The sequence below is a fragment of the Scyliorhinus torazame genome, chromosome 5 (assembly GCF_047496885.1).
Source record: "Scyliorhinus torazame isolate Kashiwa2021f chromosome 5, sScyTor2.1, whole genome shotgun sequence".
Taxonomy (NCBI): domain Eukaryota; kingdom Metazoa; phylum Chordata; class Chondrichthyes; order Carcharhiniformes; family Scyliorhinidae; genus Scyliorhinus; species Scyliorhinus torazame.
In genome coordinates, this window is record NC_092711.1 from 92,923,254 (window position 1) to 92,947,687 (window position 24,434).

General features: G+C 44.5%; 2 protein-coding genes across 2 annotated transcripts in view; one reads left to right on the forward strand and one right to left on the reverse strand.

The window, feature by feature from the left end:
- Positions 1-20,628, forward strand: LOC140417794 (uncharacterized). Its single transcript, XM_072501252.1, has 3 exons — positions 1-148; positions 5,205-6,598; positions 20,519-20,628. The coding sequence occupies exons 2-3, from the start codon at positions 5,563-5,565 to the stop codon at positions 20,626-20,628; spliced, it is 1,146 nt and encodes a 381-aa protein (XP_072357353.1). The 5' UTR covers positions 1-148; positions 5,205-5,562.
- LOC140417795 (uncharacterized) overlaps positions 12,303-24,434 on the reverse strand; it is a 26,938-nt gene continuing 14,806 nt past the window's right edge. Inside the window, exon 2 of the mRNA XM_072501254.1 lies at positions 12,303-22,817. Coding sequence (XP_072357355.1) covers positions 21,740-22,817 — 1,078 coding nt within the window. The 3' untranslated portion in view covers positions 12,303-21,739. The remainder of the gene's footprint in view (positions 22,818-24,434) is intronic.

The window sequence follows — 24,434 nt, forward strand, 5'->3', positions numbered from 1 at the left end:
AAGAGGAGAGGCCGAACTGGAGGACCTACTGTGAGCGACTGGTCCTCCAACCAATCGGAGTGAATGAGGGGCGGGTCCACTGCGATTGAAGCATGCGCAGTGTGGGTAATGGCGAAGCAGCAGAGCTGTGTTTTCAGATACGAAATTGGTAAGAGGGGTTTTACAATATGGAGGAAGCGAGAGATCGCGGGGATAAGCGCAAACGTTATGTAAAGTTGTTGTAAGCCGCAAACCTCGGAAAACTTTACGGGACCCCGTTTGTACCGAACGGAGCTCCACCTCCTCATCTTCGGCTCGGGTTGACGGCCGCCATCTTTATTGGATGTGCATCAGGGCGCATGCGCGTTTGCTGTCATTGTCGGGGGTGATGTTTCAATGAGTGGGAGGAGCTGAGAACATCGAACATTACGGCGCAGTACAGGCCCTTCGGCCCTCGATGTTGAGCCAACCTGTGAAACCACTAAAGCCCATCTACACGATTCCCTTATCGTCCATATGTCTATCCAATGACCATTTGAATGCCCTTAGTGCTGGCGAGTCCACTACTGTTGCAGGCAGGGCATTCCACGCCCTTACTACTCTCTGAGTAAAGAATCTACCTCTGACATCTGTCCTATATCTAGCTCCCCTCAATTTAAAGCTATGTCTCCTCGTGCGGACATCACCATCCGAGGAAAAAGGCTCTCACTATCCACCCTATCCAATCCTCTGATCATCTTGTATGCCTCAATTAAGTCACCTCTTAACCTTCTTCTTCTCGAACGAAAACAGCCTCAAGTCCCTCAGTCTTTCCTCATAAGATCCATACCAGGCAACATTCTGGTAAATCTCCTCTGCACCCTTTCCAATGCTTCCACACCCTTCATATAATGCGGCGCCCAGAATTGCACGCAATACTCCAAATGCGGCCGCACCAGAGTTTTGTACAGCTGCAACATGACCTCATGGCTCCGAAACTTAATCCCTCTACCAATAAAAGCTAACACACCGTACGCCTTCTTAACAACCCTCTCAACCTGAGTGGCAACTTTCAGGGATCTATGTACATGGACACCGAGATCTCTCTGCTCATCCACACTGCCAAGAATCTTACCATTAGCCCAGTACTCTGTCTTCCTGTTATTCCTTCCAAAATGAATCACCTCACACTTTTCTGCATTAAACTCCATTTGCCACCTCTCAGCCCAGCGCTGCAGCTTATCTATGTCCCTCTGTAACTTGTAACATCCTTCCGCACTGTCCACAACACCACCGACTTTAGTGTCATCTGCAAATTTACTCACCCATCCTTCTACGCCCTCCTCCAGGTCATTTATAAAAATGACAAACAGCAGTGGCCCCAGAACAGATCCTTGTGGCACACCAGTAGTAACTGGACTCCAGTCTGAACACTTCCCATCAATCACCACCCTTTGTCTTCTTCCAGCTAGCCAATTTCCGATCCAAACTGCTAAATCTCCCTGAATCCCATGCTTCCGTATTTTCTGCAGTGGCCTACCGTGGGGAACCTTATTCCCCATTGTTCAGAATGTGGAGATGCCGCGTTGGGCTGGGCTCAGTAAGAAGGTTGACAACACCAGGTTAAAGTCCAACAGCTTTGTTTGGAATCACGAGCTTTCAGAGGGTAGTTCCTTCATCGGGTGAGTGAAGAGGTAGGTTACACAAACACAGCCATTGATGAAAGATGATACGTTGAATGTGAGTCTTTGCAGGTCATTAAGTCTTTACAGGATTTCGCAAGCCCAGATGGTGGGGGGTTAAAATTTGTAAAATGTACATGAATTCAAGATGCCGGTTGAAACCGTTCTCATGTGTGCAGAACTTGGCTATCAGTTTCTGCTCGGCGATTCTGCGTTGTCAAACATCCTGAGGGCCACCTTGAAGAACACTTACCCCAAGATCAGAGGCTGAATGCCTTTGACTGCTGATGTGTTCCACGACTGGAAATGGACATTTCTGCTTGGTGATTGTCGCACGATGGCCATTCATCCGTTATCTTGGATTCATGTACATTTCACAACAGTTAACCCCACCACCTGGCCTGGGCTTGCAAAATCCTTCCACTGTCCTGGCTTGAGACAATTCACACCTTTTCAACCTGTGATTATCCCTCTCTCTAATCACACCGTCTGGACCTGTAAATACTTAATTATCTGCAAAGACTCTCATTCAAAGTATCATCTTGCATCATTGGCTGTGTTTGCGTAACCTACCTCTTCACTCATCTGATGAAGGAGCTATGCTCTGAAAACTCATGATTCCGAATAAACTGTTGGACTTTAACCTGGTATTGTAAGACTTGCTATTGTTCAGAAACAACTTGTCCATCAAACTGCCTCACCCTTTGAGTCCCATTGTCTTATTGATGATGCAAAGCGGTGGCAGAGATGGAAAGAATGGGAAGACATCCTGCTCTCCAGATTTCACTGTCTCATTGGACATCCTGCCCCGTGTGTCCAAAGCTGTGCGGCTCTGTTCAGTCACATGAAGACCCAGGGCAGAAGCACACAACCCTGAGTCAACATCACGCTCAAATCAGGGGACTGCTGATGACAAGAGGGATAGTGTGCACCGGGAGGCATGAGCGGTCATCCTGGGCCTATAAGCAGGAGGAGAGAATGTTGTGAATTTCAATGCTGGACTGACTGGTTAATTTTGGAAACCACTTTTACAGAAGATTAGTCAGGGAGGATTTACACACAGCAAACTCAAACCGGGAGAAATGTTTATTTTTCCTGAATTTCATTTCTGGACTGACAGTGATGCCTTTGTAAACTCCTTTTACAGGGGCTGAGAAAGGGATTCACAGACAGGAAACTCACAACCAATACTCACATCAAATTCTGACAGCACCATTCAGTTATCAGGATCTGGAGATTTTCGACCTTTCTGTGTAAGCATTGCGTTCAGGTCATTACCACTCACGGTGTATAATTTCTCCCTCATCTCTCCCCCGTAGATCTTGCTCACAATCTTAAATCTGTGTCCCATAATTCTTTTACAATCTGCAGATGGGAACAGATTTCTTTATCTTTTGCCAGGTTTGCCGTTGTCGTTTCTGGTGCCGGGTGGTCCGTCCAGATTTCACTCCATTTTTCTTTTTGTCATGGTTGAATGGGTTTGGACCAGTCCATTTTTGGATCCAGTTCACAATTGAAGTTTGCTCCAAGAATTAATTGATGTGTATCCGGGTCTGGGATGGATCCCAACAATTTATTAAAAAATACCACATCTCTCCCTCTCTCTCCCTATTGCCCCATAAGTGGGAAAAAATAATTGGGTACTCTAAATTTATTTTTTAAAAAGAAAATATTTTCCTACGGACAGAACAAACATTTTGACTTCCACATTCATAGGCCAATGATATTCAGGTCCTGATGAATGGAGTGACTGTTAAATCTTGATGTGAAGTTTGATTTGAGTTTCCATCTGGTTAACCGTGGACCCGGGTTTGATCCCAGCCCGGGTCACTGCCCGTACGGAGTTTGCACATTCTCCCCGTGTCTGTGTGGGACTCGCCCCTACAATCCAAAAAGATGTGCAGGGGAGGTGAATTGGCCTCGCAAAGATTACGCCTCAATTGAGGGGAAAAAATTGGGTACTCTTTAAAAAAGAACTGTTTTAATTAAAAATAAACAAAAGACATCACTGTCAATCCAGAATAGAAATTCTGAACAGACAATTCTAGTTTCTCTGGAACATTTTTCCCTGCCCCACACTCCTTCCCTCCTCCCTGGGCTGAAATCCAAACCCATCTCACCATCTGCACCATTTCTTTCCTCCACTCCCAGTTTTCTCCCTCCCTCTCCTCTGCCTGGGTTCAGTTCTCCAGCTCCTGTCTGCAGACTGACAATAAAATCAATGGGTCTTATTGGGGGTTTCGGGCCTCCAGCGTGTGTTTATGAATCCTCCCCGCCCACCTGCCAGGGTTTCCTTCCTTGCCAGAGATCAGAGTCCTCATTGATGCTTTGAGTCCAACCTGGAACAACGCTAAATTGCCCCTTAATTGGGGAAAAAATGTTACATGAAGGTTAGCGGCTGCACAAAGTGTTTCCATCTCGTCCCACCCATCTCCTTAACAGGTTGACCCATTTATTTAACTGACTAAAAGGATGGTCTCTGGCAGCACAGTGGTTAGCACTGCTGCATCATGGAGCCAAGGACCCTTGTTTGATCCCGGCCCCAGGTCAATGTCCGTTTGGAGTTCGCACATTCTCCCTGTATCTGCGTGGGTCTCACCTCCACAACTCAAAGATGTGCAGGGTAGGCGGATTGGCCTCGCTAAATTGCAGCTTAATTGCAAAAAAAATAATTGGTTACTCTAAATTTATTTCAAAAAAGGCTTGTCTCTTTCCTAATGTTCACAATTAAAGGGGTGGGTTCCCCAGGAGATGGCTGACATTTCAGGGCGATTAATTAATAATGGACAGAGATTTTGTTACATGGTGCAGATTAGATATATTATTTACGGTAATATAAATATAAAATTTAACGTAAATGTATTATTATTTCCCGTCTTGTAATATAAGACTGTAGCTACGTTATAGATTTCCAGTCATCTCTTCCCTCAGAGAGTTGTTCGTCTTTGGATTTCTCTTCCACAGGGACCAGTTGTATCTGAGGGTCATTGAATGTACAAGTCTGACAGATGTTTTATTGACAATGGAATTAAGGGTTATGGGGAACAGATAGAAAAATAGAGAGAAAGCTGAGATGAGGAGGGATTTCTTCACTCGAGGATGTGGTGAAGCTTTGGAATTCTCCACCCCAGAGGAATGTGGAGCCTCAGTCATCAAGTATGTTCAAGACAAATAGGTTTCTAGATATTGAAGATATCGAGGGCTATGGGGATCGTGTGGGAAAATGGTGCTCAGGTAGATCAGCCAAGGATCTCATTGAATAGTTGAGCAGACTCGGTGGGCCGAATGGCATACCTCTTGCTCCTGTTATATTCTCTGTGTCCTGGTCAGGAAGCAGTGAGTTGAGCTCGGATCTGTCAATCAAGATGAATGAGCACCTTCAGGAGAATTGGGAGGGTGAATATTAGATACAGCACAGTGAGAATGGAGGGAGAGTGTGTGGGATGGAGATTTACAGCTTTTGGAGAACAAGAGAGGAAATAATGTTCCCTAGGAACTAGAATTGTCTGTTCTGAATTTTGTTCCTGTACTGACAACGATGACTTTTGTAAATTGTTTATAAAGGATATTGGAAGAGGAGGAATTACAGACAGAAATCTCAAACATCACGTCTCAATGTGACAAACTCAGTCGATTTCTTCTGACCTGAATATCATCGGCGAGAAGGAGAAATGTTTGTCCGATGTGTCGGCTTCCAAAAGATTTTAAACGTGAATGCAACTGGAAAAGCACCGAGACCCACACAACACACACCCGAGTGAGAGTGTTCCAGTGAACTGACTGTGGAAAGAGCTTCAACTAGTTACACAGCCTGAAAAAACATCACACCATTCACAGTGAGGAGAGACAGAGCACATGTTCTGTGTGTAGACAAGGCTTCCACTGATTGTCCAAACTGGAGAGACACGAGGAGACCCAAAACATGGAGAAACCGTGGAAATGTGGGGACTGTGGGAGGGGATACAAAGTCCCATCTAAGCTGGAGATTCATCGACGCAGTCACACTGGAGAGAGGCCATTCACCTGCTCCAAGTGTGGGAAGGGATTCACTCAGTTATCTCATCTGCAGGCACACCAGCGAGTTCATACTGGAGAGAAGCCATTCACCTGCTCTCAGTGTGGGAAGGGATTCACTCAGTTATCTTACCTGCAGTCACACCAGCGAGTTCACACTGGGGAGAGGCCATTCACCTGCTCTCAGTGTGGGAAGGGATTCCGTGCTCTATTCATCCTGCGGAGGCATCAGCGAGTTCACAGTGGGGAGAGGCCATTCACCTGCTCTCAGTGTGGGAAGGGATTTATTGATTCATCCACCCTACGGAAACATCAGCGAATTCACACGGGAGTGAGGCCGTTCACCTGCTCTCAGTGTGGGAAGGGATTTATTGATTCATCCACCCTGCAGTCACACCAGCGAGTTCACACTGGGGAGAAACCATTCACCTGCTCTCAGTGTGGGCAGAGATTCCGTGCTTCATTCACCCTGCGGAAACATCAGCGAGTTCACACTCGGGAGAGGCCATTCACCTGTTCTCAATGTGGGAAGGGATTCATTGATTCATCTGCCCTGTGGAGACATCAGCGCGTTCACAGTGGGGAGAGGCCGTTCACCTGCTCTCAGTGTGGGAAGGGATTTATTGATTCATCCGTCCTGCGGAAACATCAACGAATTCACACTGGGGAGAGGCCATTCATTTGCTCTCAGTGTGGGAAGGGATTCATTGATTCATCCACCCTGCAGAGACATCAGCGAGTTCACACTGAGGAGAGGCCATTCACCTGCTCTCAGTGTGGGAAGGGATTCAGTGATTTATCCACCTTGCAGAGACACCAGCGAGTTCACACTGGGGAGAGGCCATTCACCTGCTCTCAGTGTGGGAAGGGATTCATTGATGCATCCACCCTGCGAAAACATCAGCAAATTCACACAGGGGAGAAGCCATTCACCTGCTCTCAGTGTGGGAAGGGATTCATTGATGCATCCACCCTGCGGAGACATCAGCAAGTTCACGCTGGGGAGAGGCCGTTCATCTGCTCTCAGTGTGGGAAGGGATTTACTCAATTATCCACCCTGCAGACACACCAGCGAATTCACACTGGCGAGAAGCCATTCACCTGCCCTCAGTGTGGGAAGGGATTTATTGATTCAATCATCCTGCAAAGACATCAGCGAGTTCACACTGGAGAGAAGCCATTCTCCTGCTCCCTCTGTGGGAAAGGTTTCACACAGTTAACCAGTCTGCAGACACACCAGCGAGTTCACACTGGGGAGAGGCCATTCATCTGCTCTTAATGTGGGAAGGGATTACATAGAAACATAGAAAATAGGAGCAGGAAGAGACCATTTGGCCCTTTGCGCCTGCTCTGCAATTCGTTATATATTGCCTTATCATCCAATTTAACAGCCTAATCCCACTTTCCCCTCCATATCCTTTGATCCCCTTCGCCCTCAGTGCTATATCTAACTGCTTCTTGAAAACATACAATGTCTTGGCATCAACTATTTCCTGTGGTAACAAATTCCACAAGCTCACCACTCTCCGGTTGAAGAAATTACTCCTCATCTCTGTCCTAAATGGTCTACCCCGTATCCTCAGACTGCGACCTCTGGTTCTGTACACGGTAGCACAGTGGTTAGCACTGTTGCTTCACAGCGCCAGTTCAATTAACGGCTTGGATCGCTGTCCGTGTGGAGTTTGCACATTCTCCTAGTGTTTGCATGGGTTTCACCCCCACAACCCAAAGGGCAGCACGGTAGCATAGTGATTAGCACAAATGCTTCACAGCTCCAGGGTCCCAGGTTCGATTCCGGCTTGGGTCACTGTCTGTGCGGAGTCTGCACATCCTCCCCGTGTGTGCGTGGGTTTCCTCCGGGTTCTCCGGTTTCCTCCCACAGTCCAAAGATGTGCGGGTTAGGTGGATTGGCCATGCTAAACTGCCCATAGTGTCCAAAATTGCCCTTAGTGTAGGGTGGGGTTACTGGGTTATGGGGATAGGGTGGAGGTGTGGACCTTGGGTAGGGTGCTCTTTCCAAGAGCCGGTGCAGACTCGATGGGCCGAATGGCCTCCTTCTGCACTGTAAATTCTGTAAAAAAATGTGCAGGCGAGCTGGATTGGCCACACTAAATTGCCCCTTAATTGAAAAAAATGAATTGGGTACTCTAAATTTATTTTTTTTAAATACAGGGAATTGTGAAGATATGAGGCATGAGTTGGCCTTGATAGATTGGGGAGAGTTACTGAAAGGGATGACAGTGGATAGGCAATGGCAAACATTCAAGGATCGCATGGGGGAACTACAGCAATCGTTCATTCCTGTCGGCACAGAAGCAAAATGGGTAAGAGGGGCAATCCATGGCTTACAAAGGAAATTAGAAATAGTATCCGATCCAAGGAAGAAGCATATAGATTGGCCAAGAAAAATAATAGGTCTGACGATTGGGAGCAATTTAGAATTCAGCAAAGAAGGACAAAGGGATTGATTAAAAAGGGGAAAGTAGAGTATGAAAGTAAGCTTGCAGGGAACATAAAGACTGACACTAAGAGTTTCTATATGTGAAGAGAAAGAGATTGGTGAAGAGAAATGTCGGCCCGCGACAGACAGAAACAGGGGAATGCATAATAAGGGACAAAGAAATGGCTGAGCAATTGAATACATACTTTGGTTCTGTCGAGAGGTAGAGAGAAAGCAGGGAATTATAGACCAGTAAGCCTAACATCGGTACTGGGGAAAATTCTTGAATCCATTATCAAGGGCTTTACAGCGGAACATTTAGAAAACAGTGGCAGGATCAGTCAGTCAGCATGGATTTATGAAGGGGAAATCATGCTTCACAAATCTGTTGGAATTCTTTGAAGATGTAACCAGTTCAGTTGAGAAGGGGGAGCCAGTCGATGTATATTTGGACATTCAGAAGGCGTTTGACAAAGTCCCGCCTAAGAGTTTATTGTGCACAATTAAAGTGCATGGGATTGAAGGAAGTGTATTGAGGTGGATATAAAACTGGTTGGCAGAGAGGAAACAAAGAATAGGAATTAATTGGTCCTTTTCAAATTGGAAGGCAGTAACTAGTGGGGTGCCACAGGGATTGGTGCTGGGACCCCATCTATTCACAATATATATTAATGATTTGGATGAGGGAACAAAGTGTAACATCTCAAAGTTTGCAGATGATACCAAGTTGGATGGGAGGGTGAACTGTGACGAGGATGCAGGGATCCTACAGCATGATCTGGACAGGCTGGGCGAGTGGGCAAATCAGTGGCAGATGCAGTATAATTTGGATAAGTGTGAGGTTATTCACTTTGGAAGCAAAAACAGGAAGGCAGATTACTACCTGAATGTTTGTAAATTGGGAGAGGGGAGTGTGCAGTGGGACCTGGGTGCCCTTGTGCACCAGTTGCTGAAGGTAAGCATGCAGGTGCAGCAGGCGGTAAAGAAGGCTAATGGTATGTTTTTTTTGTGTTTTTATATAGAGAGTACTCAAATTATTTTTTCCTCCAATTAAGGAGCAATTTAGTGTGGCCAATCCACCGACTCTGCACATCTTTGCGTTGGGAGTGTGAAATCCATGCAGACATGAGGAGAATATGCAAACTCCACACAGACAGTGACCCAGGGCCGGGATTCGAACCTAGGTCCTCAGCGCTGCAGTCCCAGTGCTAACCACTGCGCCACATGCCGCTCGGCTAATGGTATGTTCTCCTTCATTGCGAGAGGTTTCGAGTACAGAAGCAGGGATGTGTTGCTGCAATTATACAGGGCCTTGATGAGGCCGCACCTAGAATATTGTGTGCAGTTTTGGTCTCCTTTTCTGAGGAAGGATGTTCTTGCTTTCGAGGGAATGCAGCGAAGGTTAACAAGACTGATTCCAGGGATGGCAGGACTGTCACATGAGGAGAGATTGACTAGGTTAGGATTGTTCTCGCTGGAGTTCAGAAGAATGGGGGGGGGATCTCATAGAGACTAATAAAATTCTAACAGGACTAGACGGTGTAGTTGCAGGGAAGATGTTACCAATGATTAGTGTGTCCAGAACCAGGAGTCACAGTCTGAGGTTTCAGGGTAAACCATTTCGGACAGAGATGAGGAGACATTTCTTCACCCAAAGAGTGGTGAGCCTGTGAAATTCATTACCACAGGAAGTAGTTGATGCTAAAACACTGAATATATTCAAGAGGGGGCTAGATATAGCATTTGGGGAGAATGGGATTGAAGGCTTTAGGGAGAAAACAGGATTAGGCTATTGAGTTGGATGATCAGCCATGATAGTGATAAATGGCTGAGCAGGCTCGAAGGGCCAAAAGACCTCCTCCTGCTCCTATCTTCTATGTATCTGTATGTATTATTTTCTATGAGATCCCCCATTCTTCTGAACTCCAGCGAATACAATCCTAACTGATTCAATCTCTCATACGTCAGTCCCACCATCCCAGGAATCAGTCTGGTAAACCTTCGCTGCAATCCCTCGAGAGCAAGAACATCCTTCCTCAGATAAGAAGACCAAAACTGCACACAATATTCTAGGTATGGCCTCGCCAAGGCCCTGTATAATTGCAGCAAAAGATCTCTGCTCCTGTACTCGAATCCGCTCGCAATGAAGGCTAGCATACCGTTTGCCTTCTTTACCGCCAGCTGTAGCTGCCTGCTTACCTTCAGTGACTGGTGTACGAGAACACCCAGGTCTCGTTGCACATTCCCCTTGTAATTTATGAGCTAATAGTCTGCCGCCTTGTTTTTGCTACCAAAGTGGACAACCTCTCATTTCTCCAAATTATACTGCATCTGCCATTCATTTGCCCACTCACCCAACTTGTCCAAATCACACTGAAGGATCTCTGCATCCTCCTCACAGCTCACCCTCCCATGCAACTTGGTGGCATCTGCAAATTTGGAGATATTGCATTTAGTTCCCTCATCTAAATTGTTAATATATAGGGCGGCGCAGTGGTTAGCACTACTGCCTCACGGACTGAGGACCAGGGTCACTGTCCGCGTGGAAAAAAGTTCTCCCCATGTCGGTGTGGGTCTCACCCTCATAACCCAAAGATGTGCAGGGTACGTGACTCGACTATGCTAAATTGCCCCTTAATTGGAAGAAAAGTATTGGCTACTTTACAGGTGGCATAGTGGTTAGTACTGTTGCTTCACAGCACCAGTTTGATTCCTGGCTTGGATCACTGTCTGTGTGAAGTTTACCCATTCTCCCCTTGTTTGCATGGGTTTCACCCTCACAACCTAAAGATGTGCAGGGTAGGTGGATTGGCCATGCTAAATTGCCTCTTAATTGGAAAAAAATAATTGGGTACTCTAAATTTAAAAATAAATACATGAATAATTTCTGAGAAGTTACAAGACATCATATTCTGCCAAGACTATGTGGGCTCAGCAGTGGCGTAATGGTATTGTTACTGGGCTAGTAATCCAGAGACGCAGGTTAATGCTCTGGGGATCTGGGATGGAATCTGGCTACAACAGATATTGAAATGGAATAAAAGTCTCAAATTTAAGTCGAATGATGATGTTGTGGATGGTTGTAAAAACCCATCTGGTTCACTAATGTCCTTTAGGAAATCTGCTCTCCTTACGTGGCCTGGCCTGCACTTGACTCCAGATCCACAGCAATGTTGTGGTTGATTTGTAAGTGCCCTCTGAAATAGCCTCACAAGACACGCAGTTCAAGGGCAATTGGAATGAGCAGTAAATGCTGGCCCAGCCAGTGACCCCCACCTTCCACGAATGAATAATTTTTAAGACTCATTGTTCAATCTGAAGACTAGTAAGAAACTCTCTTTGATTGGATTGGTTTATTGTCATGTATATCGAGATAGTGAAAAGTATTGTTCTGCGTAGTCCAGACAGATCATTCCATACGTGAAAAAACCTAGGACACACGATAAATACACAATGTAAATACAAAGACACCGGGTGAAGCATACGGAGTGTAGTACTACTCCGTAGATAACCAGTGTATGATAGACCAAATGTATTAATTAAATATTACTGTATTAATTAGCTACCAGTCTGTAACATGATAAAATAAGTAGTGATCCTTAATTGAGCTACACTTAATGAAACAATAATGAATCAGTGGTTATAGTAAAGGTCTAAGTTTTATTTGTTGTAAAAATGTAAATGCTTAATTGGTGTGTATATAAAGAATGTGCAATGAGGATAAATGTACCCGCAAGAGAGACCTTTCAGCCTGATTAGCCCCAGCATTTGAAACTGTATGAATAAGAAATTGTACAGAATCAGATAAAAGGATAGTCTGAAACTGTTCAATTGTATTCCTGTCTAAGATAATGAGAGAAGGTGGTGTCAGTAATTGGGAATCCAATTCAATTAAACTGGTGCCTAATTGACCAATGGTTATGTTACAACAGGCCCAACTCTGACATGAGGTAATGGTCACTTTGGGGATAAAAGTAGAGGTTCTGAAGGTCTTCCTTGCTGGCCAAGTACTGCAGACTCGAGGCCAAGGAAATTACTGTCAAAGAAGGAGCCAGGGAAGGTTACGCTTCTACAGACTGATCACCGCCTTGAAGTTGTAAACTTCAATATCTTCAAGTTTTCAGTAAACCTTTTTCTTTTGATAAACATTTTAAATTTACTATCCAGAGAATTCTGCCGTTGCTTTAATTGCTTAAAATCGTGTCTGAAACAGTGAAACAAAGTGAATTTATTGAATGGTAAGTTGGGGGTGGCTGAGATCAATTAAGTTACAGATAATAAAATCAGATAAGATCAATCTTCGATTTAAAAACTTGCATTTCTGTAGCGCCTTTCACAATCATAGGTCGTCACAAAGTGCTTTACAGCCAAGAGTACTTTTGAAGGGTAGTAACTGGTGTAATGTAGGAAAAACAGCAGCAAATTTATACAGAGCAAGATCCCACAAACAGCAATATGACAATGAGCAGATGATCGGATTTTGGTGATGTTGATTGAGGGATAAATATTTGCCAGGACACCGGGGATAACTCCCCAACTCTTCTTCACAATAGTGGCTGTGGGAACTTTTACAGGACCTGAGAGGAACTGACAGGGCTTCAGTTGAACATCTTATTTGAAAGAAGGAAACTCTGACAGTGCACCATTCACTGAGTGCTGGGCAAGGAATATTGGATGTGATTTTTTTTGTCCTGAAGTCCCTGGACTGTTACCTCACAGCGCCAGGGATCCGGGTTCAATTCCAGCCTTGAGTGACTGAGGCATTTGCTCACTGTGTCTGCGTGGGTTTCCTCCGGCTGCTCCGGTTTCCTTCCACAGTCCAAAGATGTGCAAGTAGATTGGCCATGCGAAATTGCCCCTAAGCGTCAAAAGTGAGGTGGGGTTATGAGCTTACAGGAATGGGGCAGGGAGTGGGCCTAGGTCTCGGAGGGTTGGGGCAGACTCGATGGGCCAAATGGTATCCTGCACTGTAGGGATTTCATTCTATGATGAAACCCAATGGGTGTGGAGAAAACACTTCAACATTTGTTACTGAGGTGGATTAATTCAGCACAGACAGCAGGGATTATTTGAAGAATAACAGTATCGTGAGAAAGGAAATTCAGTGTCAGGTGAGGGGAGCTGGTATTTGTAACTAAAGGTTTGAAAACTAAAATAATCTGGAGTAAGAAAGGAGAAAATGACAGCAAACTAAATAATCCGTAAAGGACATCAGTTAGTCTCTGCTTATCAAAGAGAAATCAACAATTTATCAGTGTATGTGAAACAAAACTGATTTCTGACATATCTCCAGAATCTTATCCCCAATCCCAGTTGTATAGAGATTATTAATATCAGCAATAAACTCCCAAGTGGCAGCATGAAGATGGTTCAGTCCTTACCGTGATTAACAGCAGCAATAACAACTTGTGATGATTTGGCACCTTTAACATTGTCAAACATCCCAAGGTGCTTCACAGGAGTGTAGTCAAATAAACCTCAACACCAAGACTCAACAGGAGATATTCGGCCAGGTGACCAAACACTGGGCCAGAGAGAAGTTTTAAAGGAGAGGAGAGAAAGTTCGAGAGGTGGGGCTGGTTAGGGAGGAATCCAGAGCTCAGCATCCAGGCAGCTGAATGCACTGGAGGAGTGCCGGAAATCGGGATGTACAAGAGTCTTGAATTGGAGGAGCAGAAAGATCTGAGTGGGATGTCACGCTGGAGGTGGTTACAGAGAGGGAGGGATTTAAAATAAAATCTGAGAAATGTAAAAATTGATGCATTGTTAGACTGGGCATGATAGATCTGATAGGTAAAAAGGCTATTTTAATGTAAATATTAAGACCCAGTTTTAATACCCATTTTAAAATGAGGATTTCAGCATTCATAACCTCAGGTCATGACAAAACACATAGGCTTTTGCTGACACATGCATAAACTATTTGGAGATAAAAACACCATTTTCACTAAGCAAGATGAAACAGCTATTGTTCTGATGAACATATTTTCAAAGTCAGTTTGACATTAAGAAATAAGCTGTAGCAGTAATCGAGATCAAGGCCAAGTAAGCACCACAGCAACACTGGGCTAAATCGCTGGCTTGGAAAGCAGACCAAGGCAGGCCAGCAGCACGGTTCAATTCCCGTAACAGCCTCCCCGAACAGGCGCCGGAATGTGGAGACTAGGGGCTTTTCACAGTAACTTCATTTGAAGCCTACTTGTGACAATAAGCGATTTTCATTTCATTTCATTTCATATGAAGGCACCATTGTCCAGAATGTGGATAAAGCAAAGTCAGCAGAAAACCAGTAGAAACCAGTCTTGATAAAAGAACAGAATCACATTCCATTGCATACACAAATATTCAAACATGAAACATTCAGAACTTATGTTGCACATTAAGGATTGACAGTTAACCATCGAATCAAATGTATCTGATTCTCACCCAAACCAATTAGGACAACATAGAGGTGTAGACAGATGGCTTCAGACTGATAAAATTCTCTTTAAACATGATGGTCCGTACGGCCATCTTTATTCCTGGAACATCCTATACTTTGATCTAACTACTCGCTATCTCTATTTTCATATTTTCACTTTCCGAACTCTTGAAGTAAATGCAAGCTATTTTGCCGTAAGCAAGAAACCATTTCTGTATTATTGTGAAAGTTAAATTGTGTAAAAGTTACTTCTCTTTAAGTCCTTTTGCTAGCCGGACTTTATTGAGAATAGATTTAAGTTTCTCTCAATTGTAATCAAATTCTTGTTTGCATCCGAGAAGTTTAACTCAAATTTCTACTGAGTTTTGGTGTCGCAAGATTTCACTAAATCCGCATGGTAGATCTCTTCAAAAATCTAAGTGGGATGTCGTGCTGGAGGTGGTTACAGAGAGGGAGGGGCGAGATCAGGGAGGGATTTGGAATAAAATCTGAGAAGTGTAAAAATTGATGCATTGTTAGACGGGGCACCAATGTAGATCAATGAGTACAGGAGTAATCAGTGAATGGGACTGAGTTAGGATAGAGAGGTGCAGGGGTAGTGATAATGTAACTAGTAATCCAGAGGTCAGACAAATATTCTGGGGACATGGGTTCAAATCCAAATATGAATTGGTGGTATTTAAATTCAATAAAATCTGGAACTGAAAGCTAGTCTCAATAATGGGGACCATGAAATTGTTGTTGAAAACCCTGGTCTGGCCTACATGTGACTCCAGACCAGAGCAATATAGTGACTATTAACTGCCCTGAGTTGGTTGTAAACTTCAGTCAGGATGGGCAACAATTGCTGGCCTTTCCACCGACACCCTGTGGAAGAATTAAAGAAAAGGCACCAATGTTCCAGACTGACAGCAGCTGGTATATGAGGGGAAGCTCAGATGGTTCATGAATAGTCAGATCTCGAGGATGTTATGGCCTGAATGAGAGTTTCAGCAGCAACTAGGCTGAAGCAGAAGAGACCGGCGATGTCACAGAGGTGGATGTAGGCTGCCTTGGTGATGGAGCGAATATGGATCAGAAAATCAGTTCAGGGTGAAATCGATGCTGAGGCAATGAACAGTTTGGTTCAGGTGCAGTTAGTGGTCAGAATAACAACAGAATCTACCCAATACAGCCTTGAGTGACTGAGGCATTTGCTCACTGTGTCTGCGTGGGTTTCCTCCGGCTGCTCCGGTTTCCTTCCACAGTCCAAAGATGTGCAAGTAGATTGGCCATGCGAAATTGCCCCTAAGCGTCAAAAGTGAGGTGGGGTTATGAGCTTACAGGAATGGGGCAGGGAGTGGGCCTAGGTCTCGGAGGGTTGGGGCAGACTCGATGGGCCAAATGGTATCCTGCACTGTAGGGATTTCATTCTATGATGAAACCCAATGGGTGTGGAGAAAACACTTCAACATTTGTTACTGAGGTGGATTAATTCAGCACAGACAGCAGGGATTATTTGAAGAATAACAGTATCGTGAGAAAGGAAATTCAGTGTCAGGTGAGGGGAGCTGGTATTTGTAACTAAAGGTTTGAAAACTAAAATAATCTGGAGTAAGAAAGGAGAAAATGACAGCAAACTAAATAATCCGTAAAGGACATCAGTTAGTCTCTGCTTATCAAAGAGAAATCAACAATTTATCAGTGTATGTGAAACAAAACTGATTTCTGACATATCTCCAGAATCTTATCCCCAATCCCAGTTGTATAGAGATTATTAATATCAGCAATAAACTCCCAAGTGGCAGCATGAAGATGGTTCAGTCCTTACCGTGATTAACAGCAGCAATAACAACTTGTGATGATTTGGCACCTTTAACATTGTCAAACATCCCAAGGTGCTTCACAGGAGTGTAGTCAAATAAACCTCAACACCAAGACTCAACAGGAGATATTCGGCCAGGTGACCAAACACTGGGCCAGAGAGAAGTTTTAAAGGAGAGGAGAGAAAGTTCGAGAGGTGGGGCTGGTTAGGGAGGAATCCAGAGCTCAGCATCCAGGCAGCTGAATGCACTGGAGGAGTGCCGGAAATCGGGATGTACAAGAGTCTTGAATTGGAGGAGCAGAAAGATCTGAGTGGGATGTCACGCTGGAGGTGGTTACAGAGAGGGAGGGATTTAAAATAAAATCTGAGAAATGTAAAAATTGATGCATTGTTAGACTGGGCATGATAGATCTGATAGGTAAAAAGGCTATTTTAATGTAAATATTAAGACCCAGTTTTAATACCCATTTTAAAATGAGGATTTCAGCATTCATAACCTCAGGTCATGACAAAACACATAGGCTTTTGCTGACACATGCATAAACTATTTGGAGATAAAAACACCATTTTCACTAAGCAAGATGAAACAGCTATTGTTCTGATGAACATATTTTCAAAGTCAGTTTGACATTAAGAAATAAGCTGTAGCAGTAATCGAGATCAAGGCCAAGTAAGCACCACAGCAACACTGGGCTAAATCGCTGGCTTGGAAAGCAGACCAAGGCAGGCCAGCAGCACGGTTCAATTCCCGTAACAGCCTCCCCGAACAGGCGCCGGAATGTGGAGACTAGGGGCTTTTCACAGTAACTTCATTTGAAGCCTACTTGTGACAATAAGCGATTTTCATTTCATTTCATTTCATATGAAGGCACCATTGTCCAGAATGTGGATAAAGCAAAGTCAGCAGAAAACCAGTAGAAACCAGTCTTGATAAAAGAACAGAATCACATTCCATTGCATACACAAATATTCAAACATGAAACATTCAGAACTTATGTTGCACATTAAGGATTGACAGTTAACCATCGAATCAAATGTATCTGATTCTCACCCAAACCAATTAGGACAACATAGAGGTGTAGACAGATGGCTTCAGACTGATAAAATTCTCTTTAAACATGATGGTCCGTACGGCCATCTTTATTCCTGGAACATCCTATACTTTGATCTAACTACTCGCTATCTCTATTTTCATATTTTCACTTTCCGAACTCTTGAAGTAAATGCAAGCTATTTTGCCGTAAGCAAGAAACCATTTCTGTATTATTGTGAAAGTTAAATTGTGTAAAAGTTACTTCTCTTTAAGTCCTTTTGCTAGCCGGACTTTATTGAGAATAGATTTAAGTTTCTCTCAATTGTAATCAAATTCTTGTTTGCATCCGAGAAGTTTAACTCAAATTTCTACTGAGTTTTGGTGTCGCAAGATTTCACTAAATCCGCATGGTAGATCTCTTCAAAAATCTAAGTGGGATGTCGTGCTGGAGGTGGTTACAGAGAGGGAGGGGCGAGATCAGGGAGGGATTTGGAATAAAATCTGAGAAGTGTAAAAATTGATGCATTGTTAGACGGGGCACCAATGTAGATCAATGAGTACAGGAGTAATCAGTGAATGGGACTGAGTTAGGATAGAGAGGTGCAGGGGTAGTGATAATGTAACTAGTAATCCAGAGGTCAGACAAATATTCTGGGGACATGGGTTCAAATCCAAATATGAATTGGTGGTATTTAAATTCAATAAAATCTGGAACTGAAAGCTAGTCTCAATAATGGGGACCATGAAATTGTTGTTGAAAACCCTGGTCTGGCCTACATGTGACTCCAGACCAGAGCAATATAGTGACTATTAACTGCCCTGAGTTGGTTGTAAACTTCAGTCAGGATGGGCAACAATTGCTGGCCTTTCCACCGACACCCTGTGGAAGAATTAAAGAAAAGGCACCAATGTTCCAGACTGACAGCAGCTGGTATATGAGGGGAAGCTCAGATGGTTCATGAATAGTCAGATCTCGAGGATGTTATGGCCTGAATGAGAGTTTCAGCAGCAACTAGGCTGAAGCAGAAGAGACCGGCGATGTCACAGAGGTGGATGTAGGCTGCCTTGGTGATGGAGCGAATATGGATCAGAAAATCAGTTCAGGGTGAAATCGATGCTGAGGCAATGAACAGTTTGGTTCAGGTGCAGTTAGTGGTCAGAATAACAACAGAATCTACCCAATACAGTCAGATGTGGATTGCTGTCAGCGGGTTCAGTGCCTGAGTGAATCCCTTCTCCCACACAGTGCAGGTGAATGGTTTCTCTCCTGTGTCAGTGAGTTGGTTTTTCATAAGATATTTAACACTTTTATATCTTTTCCCACCACGCGAACAATTAAAAGGTCCCTTGAATGAGTGAACAACTTGATGGGCAGCGAGGCTGGAAACACAAGTAAATCATTTCCCACATTTGGAGCGAATGAACAGCATCTCTCTGGTGTGGGTGTATCCGGAGACAGGATAACTGATTGAATCTTTTCGCAGACACGGAGTCAGTTTCATTTTTTCCTCGCTGTGAATGTGCTGGTGTTTCTGGAAGCTGGACAATTCAGTGAATCCCTTCCCACACACAAGCTAGGTAAACGCTCTCTCCCTGGTGCGGTGGTGTCAATGAGTTCCCAGCTGGGATGGAGAACTGAATTCTTTCCCACAGTCCCACATTTCTCCCTGCTGTGGGCATCCTTGTGTCTCTCCAGGTTGGATGATCAGTTGAAGCCTTGAATTAGATGATACAGGATATACAGCACAGAGACAGGCCATTCAGCCAGCCAGTTTGTACTGGTGTTTAAGTTCTATTTGAGTCTCCTACCATCTTTGCTTCTCCCATATATATATATATATATATATATGTGTGTGTGTGTGTCCAGCCTCCCTATACATACGTTGATACTATTCACTTCACCCAGTGCCTGTGGGAGTGAGCTCATTCTCACCATTCTCTGGGTGAAGGAGTTTTTTCTGTATTCCCTATTGGATTTCTTGGTGATGACCGTATGTTGTGGTTTCTAGTTTTGCTCTTCCCTACAAGAGGAACCATTGAAACCAAGAGTAAAGAGATCCAGTCTCTCAATCCTTTCCTGATTTATAAACCCACACACTTTTGGTATGATCCTTGTGAATCTTCTCTGTTCCCATCTCCATTTTATAATGTGGGGACCAGAGAAATGGAAAGCTCAGTTTGCTGAGGAGAGGATCCAGAGAATCCAGCACCTTCTCAGCCCAATGTCTTCATCTGCAGCAAATGTGTCAGATACTGTCTTGCCTCAGAAAGGCTCCTGAACTATCCCAGGCAATGTTTAAAACAGAGCTGAACACTTAAGATGCAAACTATCATCTCACAAGATGGAAGGTTGCCAAAGATATAAGCTGAATAGAACCACACCCTGTACTCTACGTATGGTGTAACCAAGTTCCCAAAGGATCATCATAACTTCCTTCTTTTCACTTGTGCCCCTCTCGCCCTCTGCTTTATTTATTTTCTCTGTTGCTCTGAGACCTCTATTTCTCTCCACCATCTCCACTCACAACTTCCAAGTAAGAAGTGACCCCCTCATTCTTTGCACCAAAATGTACTAACGGGTCGGTGCAGACTCGATGGGCCGAATGGCCTCCTTCTGCACTGTATGTTCTATAATCGATGTACTTCACAGTTATCCATTGTACATCATTCGTCAATTATTTATCTATTCAGCAAGTTTAAAAATACCCTCTTGTAATTTGTTGCAGTTCTCCTCTGTTCTATCTTCCCAGTTTAGAGATTGTGTATTGGATTCCAAAGTCCACATCGTGAATGGAAATTGTGAACAGTCGTGGTCCCAGCACTGATCCTTGTGGAACATCACTTCCCACCTTCTGTCACTCTGAATAACTCCCCTTTACTCCCACTCTCTACTTTCTGTCTTGAAACCAGCTGAAAATCCAGTCTATCATTTGTCCCAACTCCACATTCTCCGACCGTGTCCATTATTCTCCCGTAGGGAATCATCAATGGCCTTTCGAAAATCCAGATAAATGCCATTGGCTGCATTACCATTGTATATGCTCTCTGTTATCACATCAAAACAGTCGATAAGGCTGGTCAGGCAAGATTTTTCCTTTTGAAATCCACAAGGACTGTTCATTGATATATATATTTTTTTAATATGTTCTTATATTCTCTACTTTAGTCAGGATTGTATTATTTGCTGATGTGAAGCTGACTGGTGTACCATCCCTGGGCATGATCTGTCCCCTTCTTAAATACAGAAATTACATTAATGATCCACCAGGCCTCTGACACTACACCTTTAGTGAATGAATTATGAGCCGCACTGCCTGTGCTATCACTTCTCTGCATTCTTTTAAAATATGTGCATTTAGTCCATCCTCTAAGTTATATGAGTTTAGTCAACACATCCTTTCCTGATTTTAAATTAATTTATCTCATAACTTGTCTTATTATTCAATGTTATGTTTACCTGTTCTCTATCCCTGGGAAAAAGCGAGGCAAAAGAATGTTTGAATATTTCAATCATCTCTCCCTCATTAATTGTGGTATTGTGCTGTCTATCCCTTAATGGTCCAATTCACATCACATTCTTTTATTATTTGTATCTATAAAATATTTTATTGTTTTGGCAGATGTGACTGGATAATTTATATTCTTAATGGAGGGGTCACTGTGAAGAATGTGCAAGTCAGTGAGAATTGTCAGCAAGGATTAATCAGCACTTTCTAACTGGAGATGTCATCAGTGGAACCTTTCAGATACAGAATTGTACATTTTGCACCAAAGAGCAATTTCGGATTGCAGTAAAAGTTCATAATTTTATTGGATTGGAGTATCTGTCATGGGATCATGAAATAAGCGGAAAGTTCACAGATGGTGCTTTTAAAAAGGGAGACTGTGGTCCTCAAAATCAGTGACTTCTCCAGAGTATTAAACTCCAGCCAGCTGTTCTTTTTTTAAAAATGTTTTTTTTTTTTTTTAAAAAGAATTGGGTACTGTAAATGTATTTATAAAAAAAAAAAAATTTAGAGTACCCAATTCATTTTTTCCAATTAAGGGGCAATTTAGCATGGTCAATCCACCTACCCTGCACATCTTTGTGTTGTGTGGGTGAAACCCACGCAAACATGAGGAGAATGTGCAAACTCCACACGGACAGTGACCCAGAGCCGGGATCGATCCAGGGACCTCAGTGCTGTGAGGCAGCAGTGCTAACCACTGCGCCACTGCCCTCAGCCAGTTATTCTTAATATCAGCAGAAAAAATATATATATATATTCAGATGATCGATTCTTGACATAATTAACAGCAGCAGTTACAGCAGAATTCAACAACTGCTGTCGCTTGTAAACTTGCTGATGTGACAGTAGGTGTTGTGACTGAGTGAATCCCTTCCCACTCACAGAGCAGGTTCCCCAGTATGAACTCTCTGGTGTGTCAGTAGGTGAGAGCATTGAATGAATCCCTTCCCACACTGGGAGCAGGTGAATGGTCTCTCCCCAATGTGACTGCGTTGGTGTGCAGTGAGGGCGGAAGAATGTCTAAACCTCTTTTCACAGGCAATGCAGCTGAATGGTTTCTCCTCGGTGTGAGTTCGCCGGTGTGACCAAAGGCCAGATGAATGAGTGAATCCCTTCCCACACACAGAACAAATGAACGGTTTCTCCCCAGTGTGAGTGCGTTGGTGTGCAGTGAGGTCAGAGGACTGTCTGAACCTCTTTCCACAGTAAGTGCAGCTGAACGGCCTCTGATCAGTGTGAATTCTTTGGTGTAACATGAGGCTGGCTGACTGAGTGAATCCCTTCCCACACACAAGGCAGTTGAATGGCCTCTCCCCAGTGTGAACCCGTTGGTGTGCAGTGAGATTGGATAACTGCCCGAAACTCTTTCCACAGTCAGTACAGCTGAAGGGCTTTTCTTCGGTGTGATTTCGCTGATGTCTCAGCAGGTTGGTTGACTTAGTAAATCCCTTCCCACACACACAACAGGTGAACGGCTTCTCGCCAGTGTGGCTGCGTCGATGGATTTCCAACAGGCATGGGAAATTAAATCCTTTGCCACAGTCCTCACATTTCCATGGTTTCTCCATGGTCCCTGCCCCAGTGTGACTGCGTCGATGGTATTCCAGCAGGGATGGATAATTGAATCCTTTCCCACATTTCTCACATTTCCATATTGTCTCCCCAGTGTGACTGCGTCGATGGTTTTCCAACAGGGATGGATAATTGAATCCTTTCCCACATTCCTCACATTTCCATGGTCTCTCTCCCGTGTGACTGCGTCGGTGAAGTTCCAGCAAGGATGGATAATTAAATCCCTTCCCACAGTCCTCACATTTGCATGGTTTCTCCATTATGCCAGCCCCAGTGTGACTGCGTCGATGGATTTCTAGTCGGGATGGATAATTAAATTCTTTCCCACAGTCCTCACATTTCCACGGTTTCTCCATGGCGCAAGCTGCAAACACGGGAGCTGCAGGTTGTTACTGGGGGTTTGGGGCCTACACGGGCCATTAATAAACCTTCTTCCCACCCACGTAATCGCCGGATCCCCTCCCGCCGCTCTGCGGGCTCTTACCGGCTGCCGAGCGACAAACAGACGTCCTTGTGACTCTCCAGGTTGGATGATCAGTTGAAGCCTCGTTCACACACACAACACATGTATGGTTTCTCCCCGCTGTCAGGCTTTGCAACCAGAGAAACCTCTTTCCGGTCAGTATACTGGACTCTATCACTCCAGATCCTGTTATAAAAGAATAGAATGAGACAAAGTCACTGCACAGAAGCAGGCAGTCACACAGAAGTTAGAAATCCTTTTATTTCTGAGACAAATTAGGATTTCACAAAAGTCAGCACTGTCAGTACAGACAGAAATTCAGAACGGACAATTCTAGTTTGTATGGAACATTTCTCCCTCACTTGTTGCACAAAAACTGTAAATCACCCTCCTGCACATTTTTGCTCCTTCCTAGGCGAAAATCACAGAGTTTTACAGCACAAAAAGAGGCCCAGCCATCAGATACCCATCTATTCTAATCCCATTTTACTGAACTTGGTCAAAAGTATTGCATTTCAAGCGCTCATCTAAATGATTCTTAAATGTTGTGAGTGTTCCTGCCTCTACCACCCTTTCAGGTAGTGACTTCCAGATTCCCACCAGCCTCTGGGTGAAAAAGCTTTCCCTCAAATCCCCTACCCTAAATCTATGTCCCCTGGCTATTGATCTCTCTACTAAAGGGACAAGTACCTCCCTATCTATGTCCGTCATAATATTGTACACCTCGATTATGTGCCTCTCAGCTTTCCCTGCTCTGGGGAAAATAACCCCAGTTTAGCCAGCCTCTCTTCATGACTGAAACAATTTAGCTCAGGCAACATCCTGGTGAATCTCCTCCACACTCTCTGGGGTGCAATAATACCCTTCCTATAGTGTGGCAGCCACAATTGCACACTGTGATCCAGCTGACAAGTGTTTTATAAAGCTCCAGCAGATCATCCCTGCTCTTATATTCTATGCTTCGGCTAATAAAGACAAATGTCCTATCTGCCTTCTGAAGCAGCTGATGTCCCTGTGCTGCTGCCTCAGGGACTGTGGACAAGCTCCCTCTGACCCTCCACTTCCCAGCGTCCTGCCCTTCATTGTGAGGTCACCACGATACCCGCGCCTGCGCTCTGCTCCCCGCTGGAAAAAGATGGCGGCCGTTAACTTGGGCCTGTTCCTGGGGAAAGCACCGACGCTGCAAACACGAGAACTGCAGGTTGTTATTGGGGTTTGGGGCCTACACGGGCCATTAATAAACCTTCTTCCCACCCACGTAATCGCCGGATCCCCTCCCGCCGCTCTACGGGCTCTTACCGGCTGCCGAGCGACAAACAGACGTCTCTCCATCACCATCACTCAGCCTGCGCATGCTCGGAATACTGGAGGGACTGCGCATGAGTTCCGATTTCCAGCTGAGGACAGAGGGTATTCCCCACCGCGGGGAAGGCTGGGTAACGTCTCCGCCATTACGGCCCTTCCCCCCCCCCCCCCCCCGTCCGTTTGCATTCGCTGTTGCTGAGGTTGTGCAGCGCATGCTCCGGGAAGCGGGCTCT

Coding starts and splice junctions, on each gene's coding strand:
- LOC140417794 (XM_072501252.1), top strand. CDS start 5,563: ATGGAGAAACCGTGGAAATGTGGGGACTGTGGGAGGGGATACAAAGTC. Junction 6,599..20,518: donor GCCATTCACCTGCTCTCAGT/GTGGGAAGGGAT, acceptor TCTCTACTTTAG/TCAGGATTGTATTATTTGCT.